General features: G+C 45.0%; 1 protein-coding gene across 3 annotated transcripts in view; it reads left to right on the top strand.

Moving 5' to 3' along the window:
- RETREG1 (reticulophagy regulator 1) overlaps positions 1-25,980 on the top strand; it is a 129,072-nt gene that overhangs the window by 59,191 nt on the left and 43,901 nt on the right. The window contains exon 1 of one of the 3 annotated variants that reach the window (XM_073678626.1): positions 14,925-15,197. The exons of the other annotated variants lie outside the window; for them this stretch is intronic. Within the exon in view, the coding sequence (XP_073534727.1) occupies positions 15,163-15,197 (35 nt within the window). The 5' untranslated portion in view covers positions 14,925-15,162. Of the gene's footprint in view, positions 1-14,924; positions 15,198-25,980 lie in introns of those variants that run through there. 3 annotated transcript variants of the gene reach the window in all.

Here is a 25,980-nt window from a genome sequence, read left to right on the forward strand (position 1 = left end):
ACTACGCCAGATGAAGTGACCGCGGGCAAGGCCGCGCGTTGATATCCATGATCTGGCCCAGCAAGATCCCCACACACAGACTCTACCTTGATAACCGTATCTTTACTTGTATACATTTTTAGCACAGCAGAACACAATAAATGACAACCGTAAATGTTCAGAGCAATAACGTGTACTTATAAGCTGACCCTCACTGTCCCTACTCACACGTTACCAGTCCTTTACTCCAGAAGGATGTGTCCCCCGTCGCAGGCCTGTCTGTCTTTGCAGGAAGGCGTCCCAGCCGAAGAAAACAGGAACAGCAGACTTTGCTGAAAGGAAGGAATACTTCGGCCTCTCGCCAGAGGTCCCGCTTACAGTCTCTGTGATCCGGGTAGTAGCTTTTGTGGATTCCCTTATGTGGTTCACACTCCAGTAGCGGGAAGTGTAACAGCTGAATCCTTCAGCAGTGTGGAAGCTGGGGAAAACTCTGAGGATAAGGCGTCAGATAACAGAAACCACGTTGAGAGTATCCTCTACGGCACACACGAGGACCTGCACACCGTCTTGGTTCCTTTTACAGACCACCTCAGACTCTTCGCGCGCTTTTGCTTTTCTTTCACTTTGCTCACGTGACTCTCCAGGGAGGGACCCAGGAGACTCAGTCTTTTTCTCTGTCATCACATCCTGCGCAGGTGCAACCTCTGGCCACAAGGTGGCAACACCATCCTGCGTTATCATTTCTGTCACAGGCTCTATCTCAATTATCACAGAACAGCCAGAGCCTGCCAGCTCACTACAGCGTCACGAATATTATCTCTATGAAAACTTTATTCCCCTTTTACTTTCCCTTTAATTGACCGCCCTGGGTCATGGACTGGGTCACTGCCACCGTGACATCCCCCAGCATCGACCGGCCCGGCTACCGAGTACCCCACAGCCCAGGGGGCGCGTCACAGTATACTATATAAACCATGAAAAACAACAAGGATATTGTCTCTCTTTCCACTGGTCCATCAGGTAATATCCCTATATAGCAGCTGCTAATAAGTACTAGGCACTAATATACAGTACTACTTACCTCTTGAGTAAGGTCAAGCCTGGAAAGTGGAAGAACTCGATGGTATCTTTAAATAAAACTTGCTCAATATTGAGTAATATGTTGCTCAAATAGTTGGAGCACTTTAAATAGTCCAAGTGCACTATATTTGGGGGGCACATAAACCGCTAGATATTCCTGTAGATGGATAGATTGGAACTTTCCAGTATAAGAGGAAGAAGAGTGGGATTCCAGAATCGGCTCAGGTGACTGTGATATTTCAGGGATAAACCATATCACTGATCATCATGGCTTAGTTGGAAGAATCACTGAACCTTTGATCATTTGCAGATAAAATCTAATTCCAAGGCTTATCACATTGACATTTCATTTCGGTCATGAGGGACAAATGAATTTACACTGAAGTGGTCACTTATGTTCCTACTGTTATGGAGACATGCTTGTTTTGTCAAAGTGCTTTGTTGAAATGTCATATTTGCAGAATGACCCCGGTAGCAGCTACAGAATAATCTCACTGTAATATACCCACATAAAATGGATTATAATGTTATAGCTTACTTAAGCACATAAGACTAAGAGAGCACTTAGACAAGCCAATAATTGGGAAACTGCTTCGTTTCCAGATTATCAGTCTGTCTCAACTGACCGACAATCACCTCATAAACAAGAAAGACACACGTTCTTCAGGTGAGATTATTTGTAAACAGGCTTAAAAATCATTATTCTCAGCAGTAGCACATCCTCCTGTGTATATCGGTGACGTGATGCTGATAGCATGATGTTCTATGCCTAGTAACGATCATCCTTTACACATTGAAGTGTGATCGACTCGTCTAAACAGACCGTTAAATCACCACCGATCAGCTTATACCGTATGTAGGCGATCGGCAGTCATTAGCGGCTGCCTCATCTAAATGGACCATAGAGGCTCATCTCATACACGTAACACGTATACAGGTAACAGAACCCTTACTGTATTTCTGTATACCTTTGATTACAGATAAGAGCATAAGATTTACTGTCAGATAATATAGAAAAAAATTGTGCCATGTTGCATTGTATTCCATATATACCTAAATGCTTCCTGTAATAATATTTGAGATATGTGGTGATATGACAGTATGGTGATAGTGAAGGTATAGGAGCTTTGCCTGCACCATAACTTGCAGGAACCAACTGTAATATACTTCTCACACCTTACTTTAAGGGTTCGCTCACACGGCCGTAGATTCTCTCATGTAAGAGAATCGGGCCAATTATGTTAATGACATCAGTGTTTGAGCCGAGTGTCATGTTAGTGTGGTCCAATTCTCTCACATGAAAGAATCGCAGCACAGGTGCGGAGAAGATGGAGAACGGAATTTCTCCACTTTCTCCATTGTCTGTGTCCACGTAAATCGGACTGCACTCGGATGACATCTGAGTGCAGTCCGATTTTTCACACGCACCCATAGACTTGTATCAGTGTGTGTGGTCCGATTATCGAATGCACTCACAGCATGCTGCGATATTTTTGTGCGATTCCGATTTCCGAATCGGCATGAAGAAAAAATGGCAGATCTGCACTGCCCCATAGTATAATATTGGGCAAAGTGCTATCCGATAAACCATCAGATAACACTCGGCCGTGTTATATGCTCGTGTGAGCAAGCCCTAATGACCTAGATTGGAGATAATTCTGATATATTATTCCTCAAATCCCATGGTCATTTGCCTTAGCAACTAAATTGTTAGCAGAGGAGTGGCACCTTCTGTCACCACATCACCCCCTGTAACATCGATTGGGGTGCCAGTGGATTACTATGGCAAGTTCCACAGTGTATGGTAGTCTATTAGACCCTGCTGACGGGCATGATACAGAAATATTCCAATGTATTATATACAGTACCATGTAAACTTTTCCACATTTTTTCATGTTACACCCACAAGCATAAATGTATTTTAGAGAGGATTTTATGTGATATACCAACACAACATAGCAAGTATTTGTGAAGTGTAAAGGAAATGATACATGGCTTTCTAAATACTTTAAAAATATAAATCTGGAATTTGTGATGTACATTTGTATTCAGTTCTCCCTTAGTCAATACTTTGTAGGACCACCTTTCTTTGCAATTACTACTGCAAGTCTTTTGGGATATGTCTCTGCACATCTAAAGTGTGACATTTTTGCCCATTCTTCTTTGCAAACTAGCTCTAGCTTAGTGAGATTGGATGATTAGCGTCTGTGAACAGCAATTTTCAGTTCTTGCCACAGATTCTCAATGGGATTTAAATGTGACTGGTTCATTTAAACGCATGGATATGCTTTGATCTAAACCATTCCATTGTAGCTTTGGCAGTATGTTTAGTGTCATTGTCCTGCTGGAAGGTGAACCTACGCCCTAGTCTCAAGTATTTTGCAGCCTCTAACAGATTTTCCTCCAGGATTGCCTAGAATTTAGCGTCATCCATCTTCCCATCACCTCTGACAGGCTTCCCTGTCCCTGCTGAAGAAAAGCATCCCCACAGCATGATTCTGCCACCACCTTGTTTGATGGTGAGGATGGTGTTTTCATTGTGATGTGCAATGTTAGTTTTCCACCAGACATTGCATTTTGTATTTAGCCCAAAAGGTTCTAATTTGGTCTCATCTGATCAGAGCACCTTCTTCCATATAGCTGTGTCCCCTAAATGGCTCTTTGCAAACTGTAAACGGGACTTCTTATGACTTGCTTTCAAAAATGGCTTTCTTCTTCCCACTCCACTGATTTGTGGAGCATGTGATTAATAGTTGCCCTGTGGACAGATTCTCCCACCTGAGCTGTGGATCTCTGCAGCTCCTCCAGAGTGACCATGAGCCTTTTGGCTACATCTCTAATTAGTGCTCTTCTTGACTGAGATGTCAGTTCAAGTGGATGGCCATGTCTTGGTAGGTTTGCAGTTATGCAGACTTTTTCCATTTTTGAATAATGGATTGAACAGTGCTCTATGAGAAGTTCAGAGCTTGTGCTATTTTTTTTAAAACCTAACCCTGCATCTACTTCACAAATGTATCCCTGACCTTCCTGGTGTGTCCCTTAGTTTTCATTATACTGTTTAATCCCTAATGTTCTCAAACAAACCTCTGAGGCGTTCACAGAACAGCTGTAGTTATACTGATATAAATAGGTAGATGATAGAAAGATATTAGATATATAATGGGTAGATTAGATTGATATCCTGTAGATATATAATGTCAGAAGCCCCCTGCATGTAATAAACTTGCACCCTTTAGTGCCTTTCGTGTGGCTCTAAAGGGTGTCTAGCTTTGTTTAAGCTGATAAATAAATTAATTAAAAAAACAACGTGGGGTCCCCCCTATTTTTGATAACCAGCAAAAGTAAAGCAGACAACTGACCGCTGATATTATCAGGCTGGGAAGGTCCATGGTTATTGGGCCCTTCCAAGCCTAAAAATACCAAACCGTAGCCGCCCCAGAAGTGGAGCATCACATTGGATGCGCCAATTCTGGCGCTTTGCCCAGCTCTTTCCGATTGCCCTGGTGCAATGGCAATCGGGGTAATGGTAGTTGGGGGTTGATGTCAGCTGTGATTTGTCAAAAATCACAGCTAGCATCAAGCCCTGGTGTTAGTAATGGAGAGTTGTTTATCAGACACCCCTATTACTAACCCAGTAATGAAAAAAAACACACCAAAAAAAATACTTTATCTGAAAAAACACTCCCTGGTTCCCCAATTAAAGAAAAAATAGCCATGCAGGTCAGTCGTAGTCCAGGGACTCCACCGTAGTCCACAGAAAACGCCGTAGTCCATCGTTATCCAATTTATTAGAAAACAAAAAGTTCACACACAGGTCCGACGTAGTCATTGACGTTCTCACGACAATACCTGAATCCAACATCCAAAGGCTATGGAACCTCATTCAGAGATCAAAGCTCCATAGGCTATAGCAGCAGCCACTCCGAGTGCTGCGCACTGCGAGACCTGGCGACTCTGAACAGTGGTGACGTCAGTAACTATACCGCTCATCAGAGTCGCAGAGTACTGCTGCCCTCTATGAGACTCGGTGACTGATGAGCGATACTGACGTCACCGCTGTTCAGAGCCGCCGCATCTCGTGGAGCAAAGCAGGGCCCGGAAAGGCTTCTGCTACAGCCCATGGAGCTTTGTTCTCTGAACAAGGCTCCATAGCCTTTGGACGTCGGATTCGGGGATCGTCATGGGAACACCAAGGACTACGTCGGACCTACAGTACAGGCCAAAAGTTTGGACACACCTTCTCATTTAAAGATTTTTCTGTATTTTCATGACTTTGAAAATTGTACATTCACACTGAAGGCATCAAAACTATGAATTAACACATGTGGAATTATATACTTAACAAAAAAGTGTGAAACAACTGAAAATATGTCTTATATTCTAGGTTCTTCAAAGTAGCCACCTTTTGCTTTGATGACTGCTTTGCACACCCTTGCATTCTCTTGATGAGCTTCAAGAGGTAGTCACGGGAAATGGTCTTCCAACAATCTTGAAGGAGTTCCCAGAGATGCTTAGCACTTGTTGGCCCTTTTGCCTTCACTCTGCGGTCCAGCTCACCCCAAACCATCTCGATTGGGTTCAGGTCTGGTGACTGGAGGCCAGGTCATCTGGCGTAGCACCCCATCACTCTCCTTCTTGGTCAAATAGCCCTTACACAGCCTGGAGGTGTGTTTGGGGTCATTGTCCTGTTGAAAAATAAATGATGGTTCAACTAAACGCAAACCGGATGGAATAGCATGCCGCTGCAAGATACTGTGGTAGCCATGCTGGTTCAGTACGCTGTGTTCCAAATTATTATGCAAATAATATTTTCTCAGATTTTCCCAAATTACCTATATGAATTGCAGTCATTTTAATTTTCCAGTCAAATAACTATTAGAGTACAACTGAAAGGTTTTTGTACAAACTGCCTATGATAACAGTATATTTTTTAAAAAATAAAACACTCAAACTGCACTCAAAATGCATGTTCCAAATTATTATGCACAGCAGAGTTTTCAACCTTTTCATTTTGATAAAGAACAAAAGAATGGTCATTTTTTAAATTATAAGCATTAGCAGGTTATTAGAAACTGAAATCAAACAGTTTTCAACTCAAAACTTTATTCTAGGTGATGTTACATTTGCACATAGGACCCCTTGTTCGAAAGGAGCTTCTGAACTCTCTCGTCCATTGAATTTGTCAGGTTTTGGATGGTTTCTGCTTCAATTGTTTTGCATAAGGACAGAATACCCTCCCAGAGCTGTTGCTTAGATGTGAACTGCCTCCCGCCATCATAGACACTCCTTTTGATGATGCTCCAGAGGTTCTCAATTAGGTTGAGGTCAGGGGAGCATGGGTGCCACACCATAAGTTTGTCCCCTTTTATGCCCATAGCAGCCAGAGATGCAGATGTGTTATGTGCAGCATGAGACGGTGCATTATCATGCATGAAAATGATCTTGCTGCGGAATGCACGGTTCTTCTTCTTGAACCATGGCAGGAAGTGCTGTTTGAGAAACTCAACATACATTATGGAGTTCATCTTTACCCCTTCAGGGATCCTAAAGGGGCCGACAATCTCTCTCCCCATGATTCCAGCCCAAAACATTATTCCACCTCCTCCTTGTTGGCGCCGTAGCCGTGTTTGCATGGGGTGTCCATCAACCAGCCATCCTCCACTCCATCCATCTGGACCATCAAGCGTTGCACGGCACTCATTGGTGAACAAAACAGTTTTGAAGTCAGTCTTCATGTATTGTTTGGCCCACTGGAGCAGTTTCTGCTTGTGTGCAGTGGATAGAGGAGGTCGACAGGATGGCTTACGCACAGCTGCAAACCTCTGAAGGACCCTGCATCTTGTTGTTCGGGGGACGTTGGAGGCACCAGCAGCTTCAAAAACTTGTCTGCTGCTATGACAAGACTTTTTTGCCGCTGCTCTTTTAACCTGACATAATTGCCTGTAGGAAAGAGTCCTCAATTTTCCCTTATCAGCACGCACACGTGTGTACTGTGAATCAGCTACATACTTCTTGATTGTGCGATGATCACGATGAAGTATCTTGGAAATGTTGATTGTAGTCATGCCTTGACCTAAACACTCCACAATTTGTTGCTTTCTCAGCAGCCGACACATCCTTTTTCTTTCCCATTTTGGCAGAAAATGTAGGCTGCTTAATAATGTGGGACAGCCTTCTTAAGTAGTCTTGCCTTTCATTGGACACACCTGCCAAACTATCTAGCACAGGTGTCTGCAATTGCTTACAGTGATATAAAGAGCCCTGACACACATCACCATCAATGAGTTTAACTGCCAAACAAAAAAATTCTTACCTTATCACTCATAAACACTTTTTGCATAATAATTTGGAACACAGTGTATACCTTCAATTTTGAATAAATCCCCAACAGTGTCACCAGCAAAGCACCCCCACACCATCACACCTCCTCCTCCATGCTTCATGGTGGGAACCAGGCATGTAGAGTCCATTCGTTCACCTTTTCTGCGTCGCACAAAGACACGGTGGTTGGAACCAAAGATCTCAAATTTGGACTCATCAGACCAAAGCACAGATTTCCACTGGTCTAATGTCCATTCCTTGTGTTCTTTAGCCCAAACAAGTCTCTTCTGCTTGTTGCCTGTCCTTAGCAGTGGTTTCCTAGCAGCTATTTTACCATGAAGGCCTGCTGCACAAAGTCTCCTCTTAACAGTTGTTGAAGAAATGTGTCTGCTGCTAGAACTCTGTGTGGCATTGACCTGGTCTCTAATCTGAGCTGCTGTTAACCTGCGATTTCTGAGGCTGGTGAGTCGGATAAACTTATCCTCAGAAGCAGAGGTGACTCTTGGTCTTCCTTTCCTGGGGCGGTCCTCATGTGAGCCAGTTTCTTTGTAGCGCTTGATGGTTTTTGCAACTGCACTTGGGGACACTTTCAAAGTTTTCCCAATTTTTCGGACTGACTGACCTTCATTTCTTAAAGTAATGATGGCCACTCATTTTTCTTTACTTAGCTGCTTTTTTCTTGCCATAATACAAATTCTAACAGTCTATTCAGTAGGACTATCAGCTGTGTATCCACCAGACTTCTGCACAACACAACTGATGGTCCCAACCCCATTTATAAGACAAGAAATCTCACTTATTAAACCTGACAGGGCACACCTGTGAAGTGAAAACCATTTCCGGTGACTACCTCTTGAAGCTCATCAAGAGAATGCCAAGAGTGTGCAAAGCAGTCATCAAAGCAAAAGGTGGCTACTTTGAAGAACCTAGAATATAAGACATATTTTCAGTTGTTTCACACTTTTTTTGTTTAGTATATAATTCCACATGTGTTAATTCATAGTTTTGATGAATGTGTGTGAATGTACAATTTTCATAGTCATGAAAATACAGAAAAATCTTTAAATGAGAAGGTGTGTCCAAACTTTTGGTCTGTACTGTATGTCAAAACTTTTTGTTTTCTAATAAATTGGTGAACAAGGGAAAATGTCTTGTCTTTAATTCTCTCTTTTTATATTTTAGGGGGAACACAACGTCATTTGGCTTATTTATTTATATATTAGGTTAAACAAGCATAAACAATCTTTGGTGCCACACGAAAGGCCCTAAAGAGTGCAAGTTTATTATATGTAGGGGGCTTGTGAAATTATATATCTATAGGACATCTATCTATCTATCTATTCTGAGAGTTCTGGCTGTTATTTTTCTGTATTTGCTGATGAAATTTCGTGGTTCCTTTGAGATGTGTGCATAAAAATCGGACGGCATACGCATGATGTATGTGCCATCCAATTTTTTTCTCCCACCCATTGACTTGCAGCAGTCTCGTCCGATATACGCAGTGTAATGCAGCGACTTGCTGGCATTACGGTAATGGTCCAGGATGTGTTTTACCTGACCATGTACTTTTTCCCCAGAGGTGACTGGTCACATGACTGTGACATAGCACAGGTCCTGCACGCACAGAATGTCTGTCTGATCACATGACTGTGACATCAGCAAGGTCCTGTCAGTATGTGTGTGTGCGTGTGTGTGTGCACGGGATGCATATATAATCCCTGCTTGATGGGAGACAGGTGTGTTCGGTGTGAGGCGTGAGGCCTGTGCTCCGTGTGTGTGGGACACCATTTGTGAGAGGCCTAGTGAGGCCGAGTGAAGCCTGGCAGCCTGAAAGGCAAAGACTGGATCCTGTGTGGATGCTAGTGGCCTTGGAAGGCAGAGGCTTGAGGAAGAATCCTGAAAGGCAGAGCCTGGTTCTTCTGTGGATGTCAGTGGCCTTTGAGGGAACGACGGCTGGAGACCCCTACCTGGGAAGCTGCAAAGCCACAGTGGTGGCGGAGTAATGGACTGAGACAGCTAAACCCGGCAAAGGTAATACCCAGTGTTATATGGACATTGCTATTTTATTACCTTGCTGAAGGCTGTTACTTGGGCCACTTGGGCCTGTCTGCTACTTGAGAGACTCCCGGATCTTAAGTGTGTAAACATGCCGGTGGCGGACTAAGATGGACTGTGTGAACTGTGGTTTATGAAGTAATAAACTGCTGAGCATTGTTTAAAAACGGAAAGACATTGCACGTGTGCATTGATTGTCGCAGCAAAGCAAGTATTCCCCATTATGATGACTAGTGCTGCCTTACATATGGTTCGAGAGTGCGGGCAGCTGCAGTCCGGTTGCTAGTGGCAACGACACAGGTCGACGAGTGTGGTAAAGCATCTGGCTGCAACTCGGCGGGGTTGCGAAGATTGGCGTCGCACTCAAACCTGGTTTGCTGTGGCTCGGCGGGGCTCACGAAGTTTAAAGCATCTGGCTGCAACTCGGCGGGGTTGCGAAGGTTGTCGTCGCACTCACATCCCGTTTTGCTGTGGTTCGGCGGGGCCACGAAAATTTTCCGGGGAGAGCGGTGAAGTTCTGGTGTGAACAGTGCACCGCGATGGCTGTGAACGGAGCAGCAAATGGGTCTGATGAGTCGGACCGCATATATGAGAAGCGTCTACTGGACATGAAACTGGACATGGTGCAGGAACCACAGGAGCTGTGGGCACCATATGGAATGGCGGCAGTGGACCATTCTATGAACTCTCCGGGGGCGCCAGTGTTGTCCCAGAGTGCCCGGGGAGGTGGTAAGAGCTGTTGTGAAGTAAGTCCTAAGACTATTACTGATTTTTTTTCTAAAAATTACCCTGCCGGTGTGGTTGTTAAAAAGGGGGCGGAGTCTAAAAAAGGGGCGGATTTTCAAAACGACGTAGAGTGCAGAAAACTGGAAATTATTACTGGTTGTGGGTTGGTACCTTCTAAAAATGACAATGTGACCGTTGGTAACGGGGGAACTCCAGTAGAAGGGGGTGACGTCAAAGTGGGAGGTGACCTGTTAGTCCACAACACCATGGGGAGTGACACAGACCCCGTAGCTGACTGTGACACTATGAAAGTAAAAAGTGAGTTCAGTCAGGAGGGGATAGACGAGGGGAGAGAGTCCCCCTCTCGTCGTCGACAGCGCAAGGGCCACAAAAAGGTTGCTCCTGTAGACTTGGCTGAAAATGAAAATAAAAAGAATGTAGTTCTGTGTGCCTTTGCTTTAAGGGTGGATCCTCCATTAGAGGTAGAAGAGGAGGTGATGTTGCCAGTAACAACCTCCGGTATGGTACCGAGTCAGAAGGATCTGACAGCCCTGAAAGAGGAGGCGGCCCGTCATGACCAAGAGCTGGAGCCTATCAGGCAGCAGTATCAGAGTGACATGCAGCAACTAAGGGAAAGCCTGGGGAACGTGTCCTCAGACCAGCTGAACCTGGAATCTGAACAGCGGAAAATATACCAGGTTATGAGGAACTGGCAGCGAGACGTGGAGGGAAGCAACGCTGAAATTAACCATTGGAAGGAAATGTTCTACGGAATTAAGGAGGACCGCCGCAAAATCAAGGAGGAGGTTTTTCAATTAGAGATTGACAGAGCTGTGTGTGAAGATGAGTTATGCGAGGTGAAAGATCGCTTCTCCCTGGTACAGTTAGAGCTGTGTGCCCTCAAAGAGGCGCTGCAGCATGAAGTTGCTGGGCGTGAACAAACCCTAGAACGACTGCGCAAACAGCTCAACCAGGAGCTGTGTGACTCCAAGAAGGAGTGTGGTGAACGCAGTAGGGAACTGCTACAGAGTAAGAGAGATTATGAGGATCTCCTCAAAGTGAAGAAAAAACTAGAGGAGGATAAGGTAGGTGCAGAGCAAGTGCGCCAAGTGGTTGAGACCACTCTGCAAGACACCCGTGAGGAGAATGATGATCTCCGGGGAAAGACCCTAGATCTGGAAGCTCAGGTGAAGGAGCTACAGATGTCCTGTGATACTCTCCAGAATGCGGAGACGTACCTTAAGGAAACAGTCAGCAAGATGGAAGCTGAGCGAGAGAGGATGGAGGAGTCCATCGGAAAAGCCACAGACCAGGGCCAGGAGTTGGCCGCTGGTGATGGGAGGTATGAAGCAGATACCTCCTCGAGTTATGTGGGCTCGGAGGGTTCGGTGGATGTCGGAGCCGAGATCAAGCAGCTCAAGGAGTTGCTACAAACCCAGTGGACGCAAGAGAAGCGTGAGAGACTGGCTATTGAGAGCCGAGTGGGCGCATTGGAGACGGAGAGGTCTGAGAGAGCTCTGCTGCTGGAATAGCAGTTGAAGCAGGAAGAGCTTCAGAGACGGGCCGCTGAGAGGCGAGTGGCGGAGCTAGAGGAAGGAGTTTCCGGGCTCAAAAGTCGCCTGACAAAGTATCACTCAGTGAACGAGGCCTTCATGGAGAAGGAAAAGGGCGAACGCGTTGCACTCACTCCCTTATACCAAGAGAGGGTCGACCTGAGGAGAGCTAAGAGAGTGTTAACCACAGATTAATATGAGATGGAAGTGGTCAAGACGGAAATTCGTGAAGTTGTAGCTGTGAGTCAACTCAGGGAAAGCATACAGGGTGAAGAAGCTGGAGGTCAGTTGTCCCTGAAACCTGAGCTGGTTGATCGTCTGGAAACCACTGGTGAGACCGAAACGTCTCGGTACAAGTGCCTCGTAGATATACCCGAGGATTTGAGGGAAGAATGCACCAGTGAGTCCATGCATGAGGAGTTTAAGAAGGCCGTGGGAGCCTGTGAGGTGTACTTGACCTCAGAAGCTAAACAGCTGGTGGTCCTGTCCACGACCGAAGTCACAGTGAAGAGGGTGGCTATCCTAAGTGACATGCACTGGCGATGTATTCGCACGAAGCGGTTTCTCCGGTTGAAGATGGAACAAGCCGTTAGACAACTGGAGCTTAGGAGAAAAGCTCACAGTCTGCGCGAAGAGGTCATCCGGGTGCCTCATGTTTTAGTGAGAAAGCTCGTTGGGAGAAAGGGTCGAGCCATGCAGATGATGGTCAAGAAGTCTGGTGTGGTGAAAGTAAGCAGTCCACGTGATCGTCTGGACTGGATACCAGATGAAGACGGCATGGTGTCATTCTCCGCTGTAGGAACGGAAGAAAGCCTGGCATATATACGCATGCTGATCAAGTACAGAGTGACCTACCTGCGAGAGGTAGAACAGTTGAATCTCGCCAGACTACAAATGGAAAGGCAACATCTCCTGAGCGGCAGAAGGTGGCAGCCGTCTAGAAATAGTGAGACCCGACAGAGAAAGGGCCCCCTAAATAACAGAACAGATACAGCTGAAGTTAGGGACCTTTCAAGATGTCCTGAGAGTAGTGGGCGTGGGTTTAGAGGTAGTGAGACCTCCAGTAACTCAGGTTTGAGCAGCCCATACAAACGACCCAATAGAGGACGGGACATTACGGAGTCAAACCGGACCTTAGATACCAGGGCATGCGAGTCACACCACTGTATGACTGACCGCTGGGAGCGGGGGAGACCTGACAGGGTTACGACTGACCGCTGGGAGCGGGTGAGACCTGACAAGGTTACGTCTGACCGCTGCGAGCGGGGGAGACCTGACAAGGTTACAACTGACCGCTGGGAGCGGGGGAGCTCTGACAAGGTTACGACCCGGAAAGGTGACCTGACGAAGTCAGTGACAGTGACAAATGGTAGGTCCCTAAGGAATGGGCTAATGTCGTTGACTAATGTTCCAGGAGCTGAGTAGCACAATTGTAAAGTACATGGTCTCTATGTGAACTGGGGGTTATAGTGGTTGTGTATATTATGTGTTCAACCCCACAAGTTTGAACAGAGGGGGGGGATATGTAATGCAGCGACTTGCTGGCATTACGGTAATGGTCCAGGATGTGTTTTACCTGACCATGTACTTTTTCCCCTCAGGTGACTGGTCACATGACTGTGACATAGCACAGGTCCTGCACGCACAGAATGTCTGTCTGATCACATGACTGTGACATCAGCAAGGTCCTGTCAGTATGTGTGTGTGTGTGTGCACGGGATGCATATATAAACCCTGCTTGATGGGAGACAGGTGTGTTCGGTGTGAGGCGTGAGGCCTGTGCTCTGTGTGTGTGGGACACCATTTGTGAGAGGCCTAGTGAGGCCGAGTGAAGCCTGGCAGCCTGAAAGGCAAAGACTGGATCCTGTGTGGATGCTAGTGGCCTTGGAAGGCAGAGGCTTGAGGAAGAGTCCTGAAAGGCAGAGCCTGGATCTTGTGTGGATGTCAGTGGCCTTTGAGGGAACGACGGCTGGAGACCCCTACCTGGGAAGCTGCAAAGCCACAGTGGTGGCAGAGTAATGGACTGAGACAGCTAAACCCGGCAAAGGTAATACCCTGTGTTATATGGACATTAATATGGACATTGCTATTTTATTACCTTGCTGAAGGCTGTTACTTGGGCCACTTGGGCCTGTCTGCTACTTGAGAGACTCCCGGATGTTAAGTGTGTAAACATGCCAGTGGCGGACTAAGATGGACTGTGTGAACTGTGGTTTATGAAGTAATAAACTGCTGAGCATTGTTTAAAAACGGAAAGACATTGCACGTGTGCATTGATTGTCGCAGCAAAGCGAGTATTCCCCATTATGATGACTAGTGCTGCCTTACAGCAGCTATATGCAGCATGCTGTGATTTTTTTTCCTCAGCCCGATTACAGCTGAGGAAAATCTTGCAGATGCACATTGCCTCACTGAATAACTTCGTGCTAGTGCAATGCGATTTTTTTTATCATATTGCATTTGCCAATTTTATAAGCAAGTGGGAGTGATGCCTAAGGCCATGGCCCCACTATCAGTATTCGGTCAGTATTTTTTCTCATGAGTGGGAGCAAAAACCAGGAGTGGGTGATAAATGTAGAATTGGTGACTTGTTTCTATTATACCTTTTCTTTGATTGTTCCTCGCCTGGTTTTGTATCCCACTCCTGAGAAAAAATACTGACCCAATACTGATAGTTGGGCCGTGGCCTAAGGGAAAGACTCTGGAGCCTATACTAACCTGACATCCATTTTAATTATTAAGATGTAAAAGCCACTTAACCCTTTGCTTTCTCAGTGGCTCTTCTTCATCTAACAGCAATGTATGGCCGTAGGTTCAGGGTGACATCACAAAAGCTGACAAGGGTTTTGTTCAAAATGCAAAAATCTTATTCTCCTTTTCCTAGAGAGTTATATTGATACTTTGTAGGCTTTACCCTACAGTATACTGTTGAGATTCATGAAGCCAACCTACGGTAGTTTTTTCACTGTCTCAGAGCACGAGAAATGCTCGGGAACCGGAAAACATGCACAGAAATCCTGTTTGACTATAAATTGTTTATACTCATTACCATCTGAGTTTATATTGTGCTTTATTGGCAAGTGACACAGTCCAAGTCAACAAATAATTAAGGCTTTGACAATGGATTAATAATGTGGTATGTCTTCAAGCAGAAGATGTCACAATAAAAATATAGGAAGGGTGTAGCCTGGTCACAACAGAGGATAAGATGCCAGCAGGCAGCTGATGAGACCCGGGTGTGTTCACAGGCATATTTATACCAGCCAATCCGTGCACGCTCACACACTGCTTCATTCAAGAGCAGCGACACACAGGAGGTTTGTAAACAGGCTTTCACAGTGCCGAGCCTGCACGACCTGGGCAGCCCTGGTGAAGGTTAACTGGAAGGAAACACTTCTCTACCTGGATTATACTCACTGGCACAGACGGCTTTGAAAACAAGGCAGAAATGCCTGACGGTGAAGACTTTGAATTAGATGAGAGGTATTCTCTTCTTACTATGTTCTAAATCATGACTATATGTTAGTTATAACCTGTGTTGAAATAATACCTTAGTCTGGCTCTGTATTATTTATTTATTATGCTTTGCTTATATAGCGCCATCATATTACAGACTTTATCACTGTCCTCATTTGGGCTCACAATCTAATTTCCCTATCAGTATGTCTTTGGAGAATGATTGGAGGAAACTGGAGAACCCGGAGGAAACCCATGCAAACCCAGGGAGAACATACAAACCAGGGGTGGACACTGACAGTGAAGATTTGTGTTTGGGCCTTACCATCCCATAGGCCCCACCCGTGGAAACACATTTACAAGCATATTAGAAACAATATAATATGTGCACTTGGTGATACATAATACACGCACATTTACCAATTATACATGCATATATATATAGTACATACATGCACACAAGCATGAATAAGATACGTACATACACAAAATACATACATAGGCACAGTGACATCTTTATAAAGCTCTTGCTCAAATGAGCAGACAATATTTTTTGTTCAATTATTTATAGTTGTAACAGCCAAATCTGTTTTATTTTTATATACGTTATTCTGGCGATACGAGCTGTAATATCTTCAAGTGCCATTTTGCCAGTTACATTAATGTAAACTTTTTATGGATTTAATGAAGAAAAAAAAACATTACACCATTAATTGACGCCATTTACCGATCACCATAAATAATGTGTTCACTGTATTGTACATGTTGTTCTTATTTTTTACTGATTTGTGATATTTATTTTTTAAAAAGCATATTAAAAACAATGATTATTGTAATTGCTTTTAATTATTTTTTATAAATTTGCATGAAAAAAATCGTTTGACTTTTTTACCAATAATATTCAGATATATAGAAATGCACTTATATATAGAGATGTATCGCTATGTACCAGCACAATATGCCTGTAAGGAAGAAGAATACTATTTAGCTCCATAGACATTAAAAGTCTCATATTTTTAGCAGTGCAGCTTACAGCTCACTGTTACAGCTCCGGCCTGCCATGCCAGTGGTTGTGAGTTTCAGTCCTGGAACAGACCACATTTCAAAGTAAGCAAATAATTAACTATGAATTAAGTCATAGAGAGACATAGACACCAACTGCAGCCTATAACTAAGCTCAGTGGTTCTGCCCAAGTTGGTCACAGGAGTCGCTAAGAGCTCATTGATTGGCTGCAGCGCTGTCTACTATATATCAGCATTGCAAACAATAACAGACACTGGAAGCAGCTATGGAGACTCAGTATAGACCAAGTAAGGGTGAGTAAAGAACAGTTTTACAAAACAAATAACATAGTGCAGGTAGAGGGGAGGGTTTTTCTGGAACAGGAAAACTCCTTTAAGAATGCAAATTAACTTTCCATTCTTCTCACATGAGGCATCCAAAAATACAGCATGCAGCTATAGATTCCAGTTCTATAACATTTAGATCTCTAAGAAATGCTTGCAGGGTTTTTTGTGTGTGATATTAATCATTTTCTGATACACAAATAGCATAGTTTCTGCAGATCCCATCATGGAATGAAAGTGCATACACAATTTACAATGATAACAAGTAGTTAAGTAATGTTTTTCAGTGTCACCAAGGCTGTAATAAAGTACTGTATACATCACGCCTTATTATGTATGTAGCATATCTTTGAAGAATGTTTAGCCAACATATTAGGTCACGCTGGTTATTGGCATTCTCTATCTGTATGATAAGCTCCAGTGCTTAGACTAGGGCTATGTACTCCTGAGTACTGAAGAAGAGGGTGGCCATGATATTTTTATATGCATTAGTACATATTTTATGTAATTTTGGAATAATATCACTTTAGAACTCTTATAAAAAAACTAATACATATGATTTAAACATGGGTTTTACCTATGCCACCCGATCAGATGTTAACTGTTATTTTAAAAGCGAATATTATCATCTGATTGGTCTCTATGAACAATAGTGTTGTATTTTTTTGCTTTCAGATTTTTTTTTAATTTTTATATTTTTATCATTTCTTTTAGAATTAACCATTGCTTTATCTCACATCATAATAGTTGAAGTATCTTCTCATTATGTTTGTAGAAAAGCATCTGTAATGTCACAAAACCTAAACCGCAGGTTGGTTTCACATATGGCTCATCTGTGAATCTGATAGGGAAAGATGATGGATTTATCTGTTACATTGACCGTGTTAATGTACTCTACTTTACACCATGCTTGTCATAGGGGTTTGGCATTCACACTATGGCGCACATGTGTAAAGTCCGGATGGCATGCCAGTCTGAGGAAAGAGTGTAATGTGTACCGCATGGCTGTTGGAGAATGCGGCCTATACTGATGAGTAACGGCTGGGTTCCCAGGGGTTATTCACCACCCCATATTTAAGATGAAAAGAGGTAGAAAGTGTTCAGTAAATTTGTCACCTTATGTGACTTAGAGGGGTTTTCCCAGCAGGAACATTTGTGGCATTAATAGGATATGTCATAAATGTCCGAAAGATGTAAGGTCCCATCACTGAGACTTTCTGCCCTGTCATGCATTCAGTATGCATTCACAGTTCTCAGGATCTGCGGGGATATTCAGCTGCCTACATTTATCATCTACTCTATAGATAGGAAATAAATGTTGTTTATAGTACAACCCATTAATTACTCTTATCTGTTTTTCCTTTGAGAGCCCCTTATCCGCAGCGCACCTACATGCTGTCCACTTAAGTTTGGGGTTTGCTACCTCTCTGCCTGTATGCTATTTGACAGAGAGGATAGGATGCCATGGAATTTTGCTAATTAGTTTGTTGCTAGGGACACATCTGTCATAACAACAAAGTTGTTGTGAAGTGAGACCCCTAGTGGTTGTCAATTAGGAGACTACGCGGGGTAAGATATATTTTTTACATAAAGTGATTAGCACTTTTGCTATTTAGCTAATTATAGGGAATCTGACAGCCCAAACTGACAATTTAAAGTAAGCACATTGCCTTGTAGGGGATATAGCTCCTATAAAAATTCTACCTTTACAAATCGGCTTCTCTGGAAAATGAATTTTGTTCATATTCGCTAATTAGGGTGCTTGGTGCACCTTTGGCATGCTCAGGCTGATTGTCACACTGTCACAGAATACTGGAGGTAGGGGGCCTAAGCTGACCCTAAGCTGGGGCCCTGACTAATCCCTCATCCTGGAGGTACTGTTAAAGGTACAGAGGTCCAGGCCGCCAGCGTAACCCCTACCTCCTGAGGACCCCTGCACCACAGTAATCTAGTCCTGAGAAGGACCCCGATCACAACAATTGGGAACCAGCGATAATATGCCCACACACAGTATTTAGACGAACGAGACAGTACAAGGGAAAAACCAAAACCACCTTGCATACAACTTCAACAAAACTACAACAGAGGGAACACCAACGGGAAAGGAGATAAATGATAAAGCGAGGAAAGGGAAATAACACTTTCAAATACACTTATCTCAGCAACTCCAAACACCACGATCCGCTCTGTAAGTCTGAATGAAAAGCTTTCACCGACACCTCACAAACAGACCTGCAGGAATATAAAGGAGTCTCACTAACGAAGCATTGATTGCAGCTGGGCGAGGCTGGACCTCAGCTAGCCCAGAGAGAGAGAGAATTAACTCCTTCACTGCCGAGAAAACACAAAGCACCAACAAGTCAGCTGCGAGAAGTCAGGCTGTGTACTCGTGACGATCTTCGTGGCAACACACCCGTGACAGTACCCCCCCTTCTACGAGGGGCCTCCGGACCCTCAGGGCCAGGTTTATCCGGGTGAGTCGTGTGGAAGGCCCGAACTAATCGGTCTGCGTTAATATCCGACGCAGGAACCCACATCCTCTCCTCAGGACCATACCCCTTCCAATGAACCAAGTACTGAAGGGACCGGCGATTAAAGCGTGAATCAATGACCCTCGATACCTGGAACTCCAAGTTACCATTGACAACCACAGGAGGGGGAGGTAAAGGTGACGGTACCACCGGCGCCACATACCTCTTAAGCAATGATCTGTGAAACACGTTGTGAATTTTAAACGTAGGGGGGAGGTCAAGACGGAATGCCACCGGATTAATAACAGAACTGATTCTGTACGGCCCGATGAACCTGGGACCCAGTTTCCAGGAGGGAACCTTAAGTTTAATATTCCTGGTAGACAACCATACCTGATCGTTCACACTTAGGTCCGGACCAGACACTCTCCTCCTATCAGCCATACGTTTGTATCGGTTCCCCATAGTATTCAGATTCTTCAGCACCCCTCTCCATACTGAAGCGAGAGATGAGGAAAATCGTTCCTCCTCCGGAACCCCCGAAGAGCCCCCCCTACTGAAAGTACAAAACTGGGGGTGAAAACCATATGCCCCAAAAAACGGGGACTTGCCAGTGGACTCGCTTCGCCTATTATTGAGAGCAAACTCTGCCAGAGGTAGGAAAGAAGCCCAGTCCTCCTGGTTCTCTGACACAAAACACCGAAGATATGTCTCCAAGCTCTGGTTCATACGTTCCGTCTGACCATTGGTCTGAGGATGAAAAGCCGACGAGAATGACAAATGCATCCCCCGCCGTGCACAAAACGCCTTCCAGAACTTGGACACAAACTGAGACCCCCGATCAGACACCACCTCGGAGGGTACCCCGTGAAGCCTCACAATCTCCCCAATGAACACCTGCGCAAGAGTTTTAGCATTAGGGAGAGCCGGAAGAGCGATAAAATGTGCCATCTTGCTGAACCTGTCCACTACAACGAGTATGACCGTTTTACCCGAAGACGGAGGGAGGTCCGTAATAAAGTCCATAGACAGATGAGTCCAAGGACGCTCCGGGATCTTCAAAGGTAAGAGGGCCCCAGACGGACGGGTATGTGAGGTCTTAGAGCGCGCACAAACCCCACAGGACGCGACAAAAGTTACCACCTCTTTATGTAAGTTAGGCCACCAAAACCGACGCGAGAGGAGATCCACAGTTGCTTTACTCCCCGGGTGTCCTGCAAAAACTGAGTTATGGTGTGCCTCGATCACCTTTTGTCGCAACTGATCTGGAACGAACAGTCTCCCCGGAGGTCCAACAGGGGCGTCCCCCTGAGCCTCCAATATCTCCTCCTCCAGCTCAGAGCATACTGCCGAAACCACCACCCCCTCCTGAAGAACAGGAATCGGGTCGTCCGTATTCCCGGCCCCAGGGAAACTACGAGATAAGGCATCCGCCTTTACATTTTTAGACCCAGGACGATATGTAACGACAAAATTAAACCTGGTAAAAAACAATGACCACCTAGCTTGTCTGGGATTCAGACGTTTAGCGGACTCCAGATATAGCAGGTTCTTGTGATCGGTGATGACGGTGACCGGATGAACTGCCCCCTCCAAAAAATGGCGCCACTCCTCAAAAGCTAACTTAATGGCCAGGAGTTCCCTATTGCCGACATCGTAATTCCTCTCAGCGGACGACAATTTTTTAGAGAAAAAGGCGCACGGATGCCACTTACCAGGGGACGAACCCTGTGACAATACTGCTCCCACCCCTACCTCGGAAGCGTCTACCTCTACAAAGAATGGCTGAGACGCATCAGGTTGAATGAGTATGGGTGCCGAGGCAAAACATTTTTTCAAGGAGGAGAATGCTTGACAAGCCTTGTCAGACCACCTAGAAAAATCCGTCCCCTTTTTAGTCATGTCTGTGAGAGGCTTAACCACGGACGAGAAATTACGAATGAACTTCCGGTAATAGTTAGCAAACCCCAGGAAACGTTGTAGTGCCTTAAGATTCTCCGGCCGATCCCACTCAAGAACTGCCCGCACTTTCCCAGGGTCCATACGAAAACCGGACGCAGAAACCAGGAAGCCTAAAAACTGGAGTTCCTGTACGGCGAACACACACTTTTCCCACTTGGCATACAGTTTATTATCCCGCAAGATCTGTAACACCTGTCTAACATGCTCCTGATGAGACACCAGATCCGGCGAGTAAATTAAGATATCATCCAGATATATGACAACAAACTGTCCCACCAGGTGGCGAAAAATATCATTAACAAAGTGTTGAAACACCGCCGGGGCGTTAGTCAGACCGAATGGCATGACAAGGTTCTCATAATGCCCCTCCGGAGTGTTAAAAGCCGTCTTCCACTCATCCCCCTCCTTCATCCTAATCAAATTGTACGCCCCCCTGAGATCCAACTTAGAGAACCATTTGGCGCCCACGATCTGATTAAAGAGATCGGGAATAAGTGGGAGCGGATACGGATCTCGGACCGTAATCCGATTAAGTTCACGGAAATCCAGGCAAGGGCGTAGGCCTCCATCTTTCTTCTTAACAAAGAAGAACCCCGCGGCCACCGGTGAAGATGAAGGTCTAATATGCCCCTTAGCCAGACTTTCAGAAATATAATCCTTCATGGCCTGCCTCTCAGGACCAGAAAGGTTATACAACCTAGCTTTAGGTAACTTGGCCTCAGGGAGCAGTTTTACAGAACAGTCATACTCGCGATGAGGAGGTAGTTCCTGACACCCATTCTCCGAGAATACATCCTCAAAGTCTGCCAGAAATGGAGGTAAGACCCAAGGAGTAACCGCACCGATGACCGTGTTCATGCAGTTTTTATTACAGAATTTACTCCATTGGCTTATCTCTCTGGTTTGCCAATTAATAACAGGGTTATGCTTAGCTAACCAAGGAAGGCCCAACACTATAGGAGTGGGAAGACCCTCCAACACGTAGCAAGACAACAGTTCTTTATGTATTGCCCCCACTTGAAGTTTTACGCCATGCACAGCTTGCAAAAAACTTCCCTGACCGAGAGGCCTGGCATCGATCGAGAATATGGGGATGGGTTTAGCCAACTCACTCAATCGCATACCTTGAACCCGGGCAAACCGAGCATCAACCAGATTAGCCCCGGCCCCACTATCCAGAAGAACAGATATCCTCTCAGTTCTCGTACCCACCACCACCTCCGCCGGTACGAGAAACTGAGACGAACCTAGGGACGAAATACCTACTCCCAGATTGCCGTCCACCACACAACCTGGGATCAACAGTTTTTTCGACGACTCTTTACTCAGCAAGGGGCGGGATGGACACCCCCCAATAAAATGTCCCTTTTTCCCGCAGAGGAAACACCTTCCTGTCTTATGGCGCACCACCGGTCCCCTTCCCCGAAATGATGTCCCTCCTAATTGCATAGGCTCCTCCGGACTGACCAGGGGAACCACCATATGAGGGGACCTTGTAAGAGGTGGAGACATTACAGGGGGTAGAGTTATCCCGCACCTCTCCCGAAGCCGTCTGTCAACGCGAATAGCAAGGGCCATAGCGGCTTCCAGTGACGCGGGAGAGTCATACTGTGCCAACACATCCTGTAATTTGTCGGATAAACCATGACAAAACTGGCTCCTAAGAGCCGGGTCATTCCACTGGGTGTCCGTGGCCCACCTACGGAACTCCGAACAGAATTCCTCCGCCGGACGATCTCCCTGCTGAATCCTACGTAACTTAGACTCAGCAAGGGAGATCCGATCTGGGTCATCATATACGAGTCCCAAAGCAGCGAAAAACCTATCCACTGACTGGAGAACTGGGGAGCTAGGGGGAAGAGAGAACGCCCAAGATTGTGGGTCCCCTTGTAGGAGCGAGATGACAATTCCCACCCTTTGTTCTTCACTGCCCGATGACCGAGGCCGCAGCCGAAAGTACAATTTGCATGCCTCCCGGAAAACAAAAAACTTGTCCCGCCCCCCAGTGAACCTGTCAGGGAGAGCTACTTTAGGTTCTGGTCCGGCTTGCTCCAGAGGATGCAAAACCTTGGACCTAACGTCCGCCAGCCCCATGGACAAACTCTGCAACTGCTGAGCTAGACCGGCTACTGGATCCATGGTAGCTGGAGAAAAACTAAGTTGGTCGGTGAAAATGTCACACTGTCACAGAATACTGGAGGTAGGGGGCCTAAGCTGACCCTAAGCTGGGGCCCTGACTAATCCCTCATCCTGGAGGTACTGTTAAAGGTACAGAGGTCCAGGCCGCCAGCGTAACCCCTACCTCCTGAGGACCCCTGCACCACAGTAATCTAGTCCTGAGAAGGACCCCGATCACAACAATTGGGAACCAGCGATAATATGCCCACACACAGTATTTAGACGAACGAGACAGTACAAGGGAAAAACCAAAACCACCTTGCATACAACTTCAACAAAACTACAACAGAGGGAACACCAACGGGAAAGGAGATAAATGATAAAGCGAGGAAAGGGAAATAACACTTTCAAATACACTTATCTCAGCAACTCCAAACACCACGATCCGCTCTGTAAGTCTGAATGAAAAGCTTTCACCGACACCTCACAAACAGACCTGCAGGAATATAAAGGAGTCTCACTAACGAAGCATTGATTGCAGCTGGGCGAGGCTGGACCTCAGCTAGCCCAGAGAGAGAGAGAATTAACTCCTTCACTGCCGAGAAAACACAAAGCACCAACAAGTCAGCTGCGAGAAGTCAGGCTGTGTACTCGTGACGATCTTCGTGGCAACACACCCGTGACACTGATCTGTGCACTGTTCCACTCACTCATTTTGCATGTGGCTGCCTCCCTCGCTCGATTGGCAGCGCTCCTTCTCAATCAAGAGTAAGAGGAAGACCATTTTGCAGGGTAATATATGCATTACATACTGTACTGTTTATGTGCAGTCAGATGACGAACAAGCAACAAGTAAATCAATGTCTCTCAGTTGTCCGATTGTGAGTAGGTTTCTCTTTATCTTCTCCATCTTGCCCAGACCAGTATGAAGGCTTCTCTCAGTTATTATGATGTGCCTCTTGACAACTCTTGAGAGCCACAGATTGCCCTACATTACAGTCAGTGTGGCCCATGGCAGCCGCAATTCCTGCTATGATAGCCACAATGTCATATACTAGTCATAGTGCCACCCTGGCAGCCACAATGCCTCCATAAAAGCCCCTACTCCAAATAATAACATCTATCCATGACGCTTAGAAACCTCCGCCACTAAAAAGGGGAAACATGACATGATTTTCCTGCTGGCAGTGATGAATTTTCCTGACAGTCATACCCGCTCCATAGTTTTATATTTTATAAATGATTGTCAGTTCAGTGCCCATAGCCCTTTTTCACCTCAAGTACAGTAGCATCATGTGAGAATGAACAAATAGATCTGATGACTAACAGTTTATGACTTGTATGTACCTAGAACATGTCCTTGAGGAATGAAGAGATTTAACGTAATCTCCAGTACACTGGAAAAGTCCACGTTGACAAAACAAACATGATTTCATAATCTTCCTGATATTGACAGGATGCATCTACTTCATGTGCTAATCTTCATATCTGGAGAGAAATGTGCCAGAAATATGGAGCTTGTTAACACGTTGGTTAGCCCAGTACAAAGTTTCCATAAGTTGTTTTTTTTAGCATACTGCATCCAATTCTATAATTTTTAATATATTAAAACCCCAAAAAATTAACTGGAGTCAAGTAGATATGCATGCAAAACAGAAGCATGTTCAGACTGGCCGAAAAACAGACAAAACCAAGACAGAAACAAAATAAATAAATACCAGGCTGTAAATAAGTAAGTAAAAGCAATAGTGCAAGTAAATTACATTAGGTACTTAGTAAACACCGTTTTTGATCAAAAAAAGTGTAAAAGCCATCCCACCAGCGTCAAGGTGTGCCCAAATTCGGGATGGTCTAACTTTTAATATTAAATCTTACCATGCGTCATAGTGATGTCCTGTGTGAATAAGGGCTGAACAGGACCGGGCCCCGAACATGGACACACAGCTAGTGAGGAGCTTTTAAATTGGATATCCAGCTCAAAGGAAGGGAAGCCACATCCTTACCTGTTCTAAATGCAGAAACCTGAAGCTAAGCCAAAAGAAATGAACTAGAGTCAAGTTGGTATGCATGCAAAATAGGAGCATGTTCTCAGCTCTTATTCACACAGGACGTCACTATGACGCAGGGTAAGGTTTGAGGTTAGGACCATCCTGAATTTGGGCACACCTTGACGCTGTTGGGATGGCTTCTACGTTTTTTTTTAATCAAAAATGGTGTTTATTAAGTCCCCAATGTTATTTATATGCACTATTGTTTTTACTTATTTATTTACAGCAGGGTATTTATTCATTTTGTTTTCTTGATTTTCCGTCTCCCGGATGAGCTCTGGACAATGTGTAACTCATACATACCCTCCAGTCCCGGCTCAGAAACCAGCGAATCCTCTCTGTTACCGGGTCTGAAACCGGCGAATCCCCGCAACGCACAGTGCCTGCGCTGGGGGGATTCATAAGTCTGCAGTCACACAGAGTGACTGCAGACTTATCGATTTGGCCCGGACAACCCCTTTAAGGAATACCATATATTGTTAAGGTTGGAATGTCAAGTGTTTGTGCTGTTTGTCTTATTTCAAACATAGCTGGGTTTATGGCTCACAACATATTTTTCCACTTCTAGAGTAATCCACAGGCCTTTCTGCAAACTGTACATGTATTTCTATTTTTTCTTTTTTTTCTTTGACATTAACATATGAAGAGAATTGTGAAATGATTTTCCTAATGTTCTAAAGATTTGTGACCTACCATCCTTTGAGTAATAGCAATTTGTACTGTATGTGGGCACTTTTATTATATACATTTAGATTTGTATAGGACCTCCTAATAAATTCCACATAAGAGGACCCAGGGCCTAGCAAGCCACAAACACAACATCACAAGAGGAGCAATATGTGATCTAATACAGCAAAAATAAAA

This window comes from Phyllobates terribilis, unplaced genomic scaffold (genome assembly GCF_046119375.1).
Source record: "Phyllobates terribilis strain yellow unplaced genomic scaffold, ASM4611937v1 Scaffold_4__5_contigs__length_816908805, whole genome shotgun sequence".
Taxonomy (NCBI): Eukaryota; Metazoa; Chordata; class Amphibia; order Anura; family Dendrobatidae; genus Phyllobates; species Phyllobates terribilis.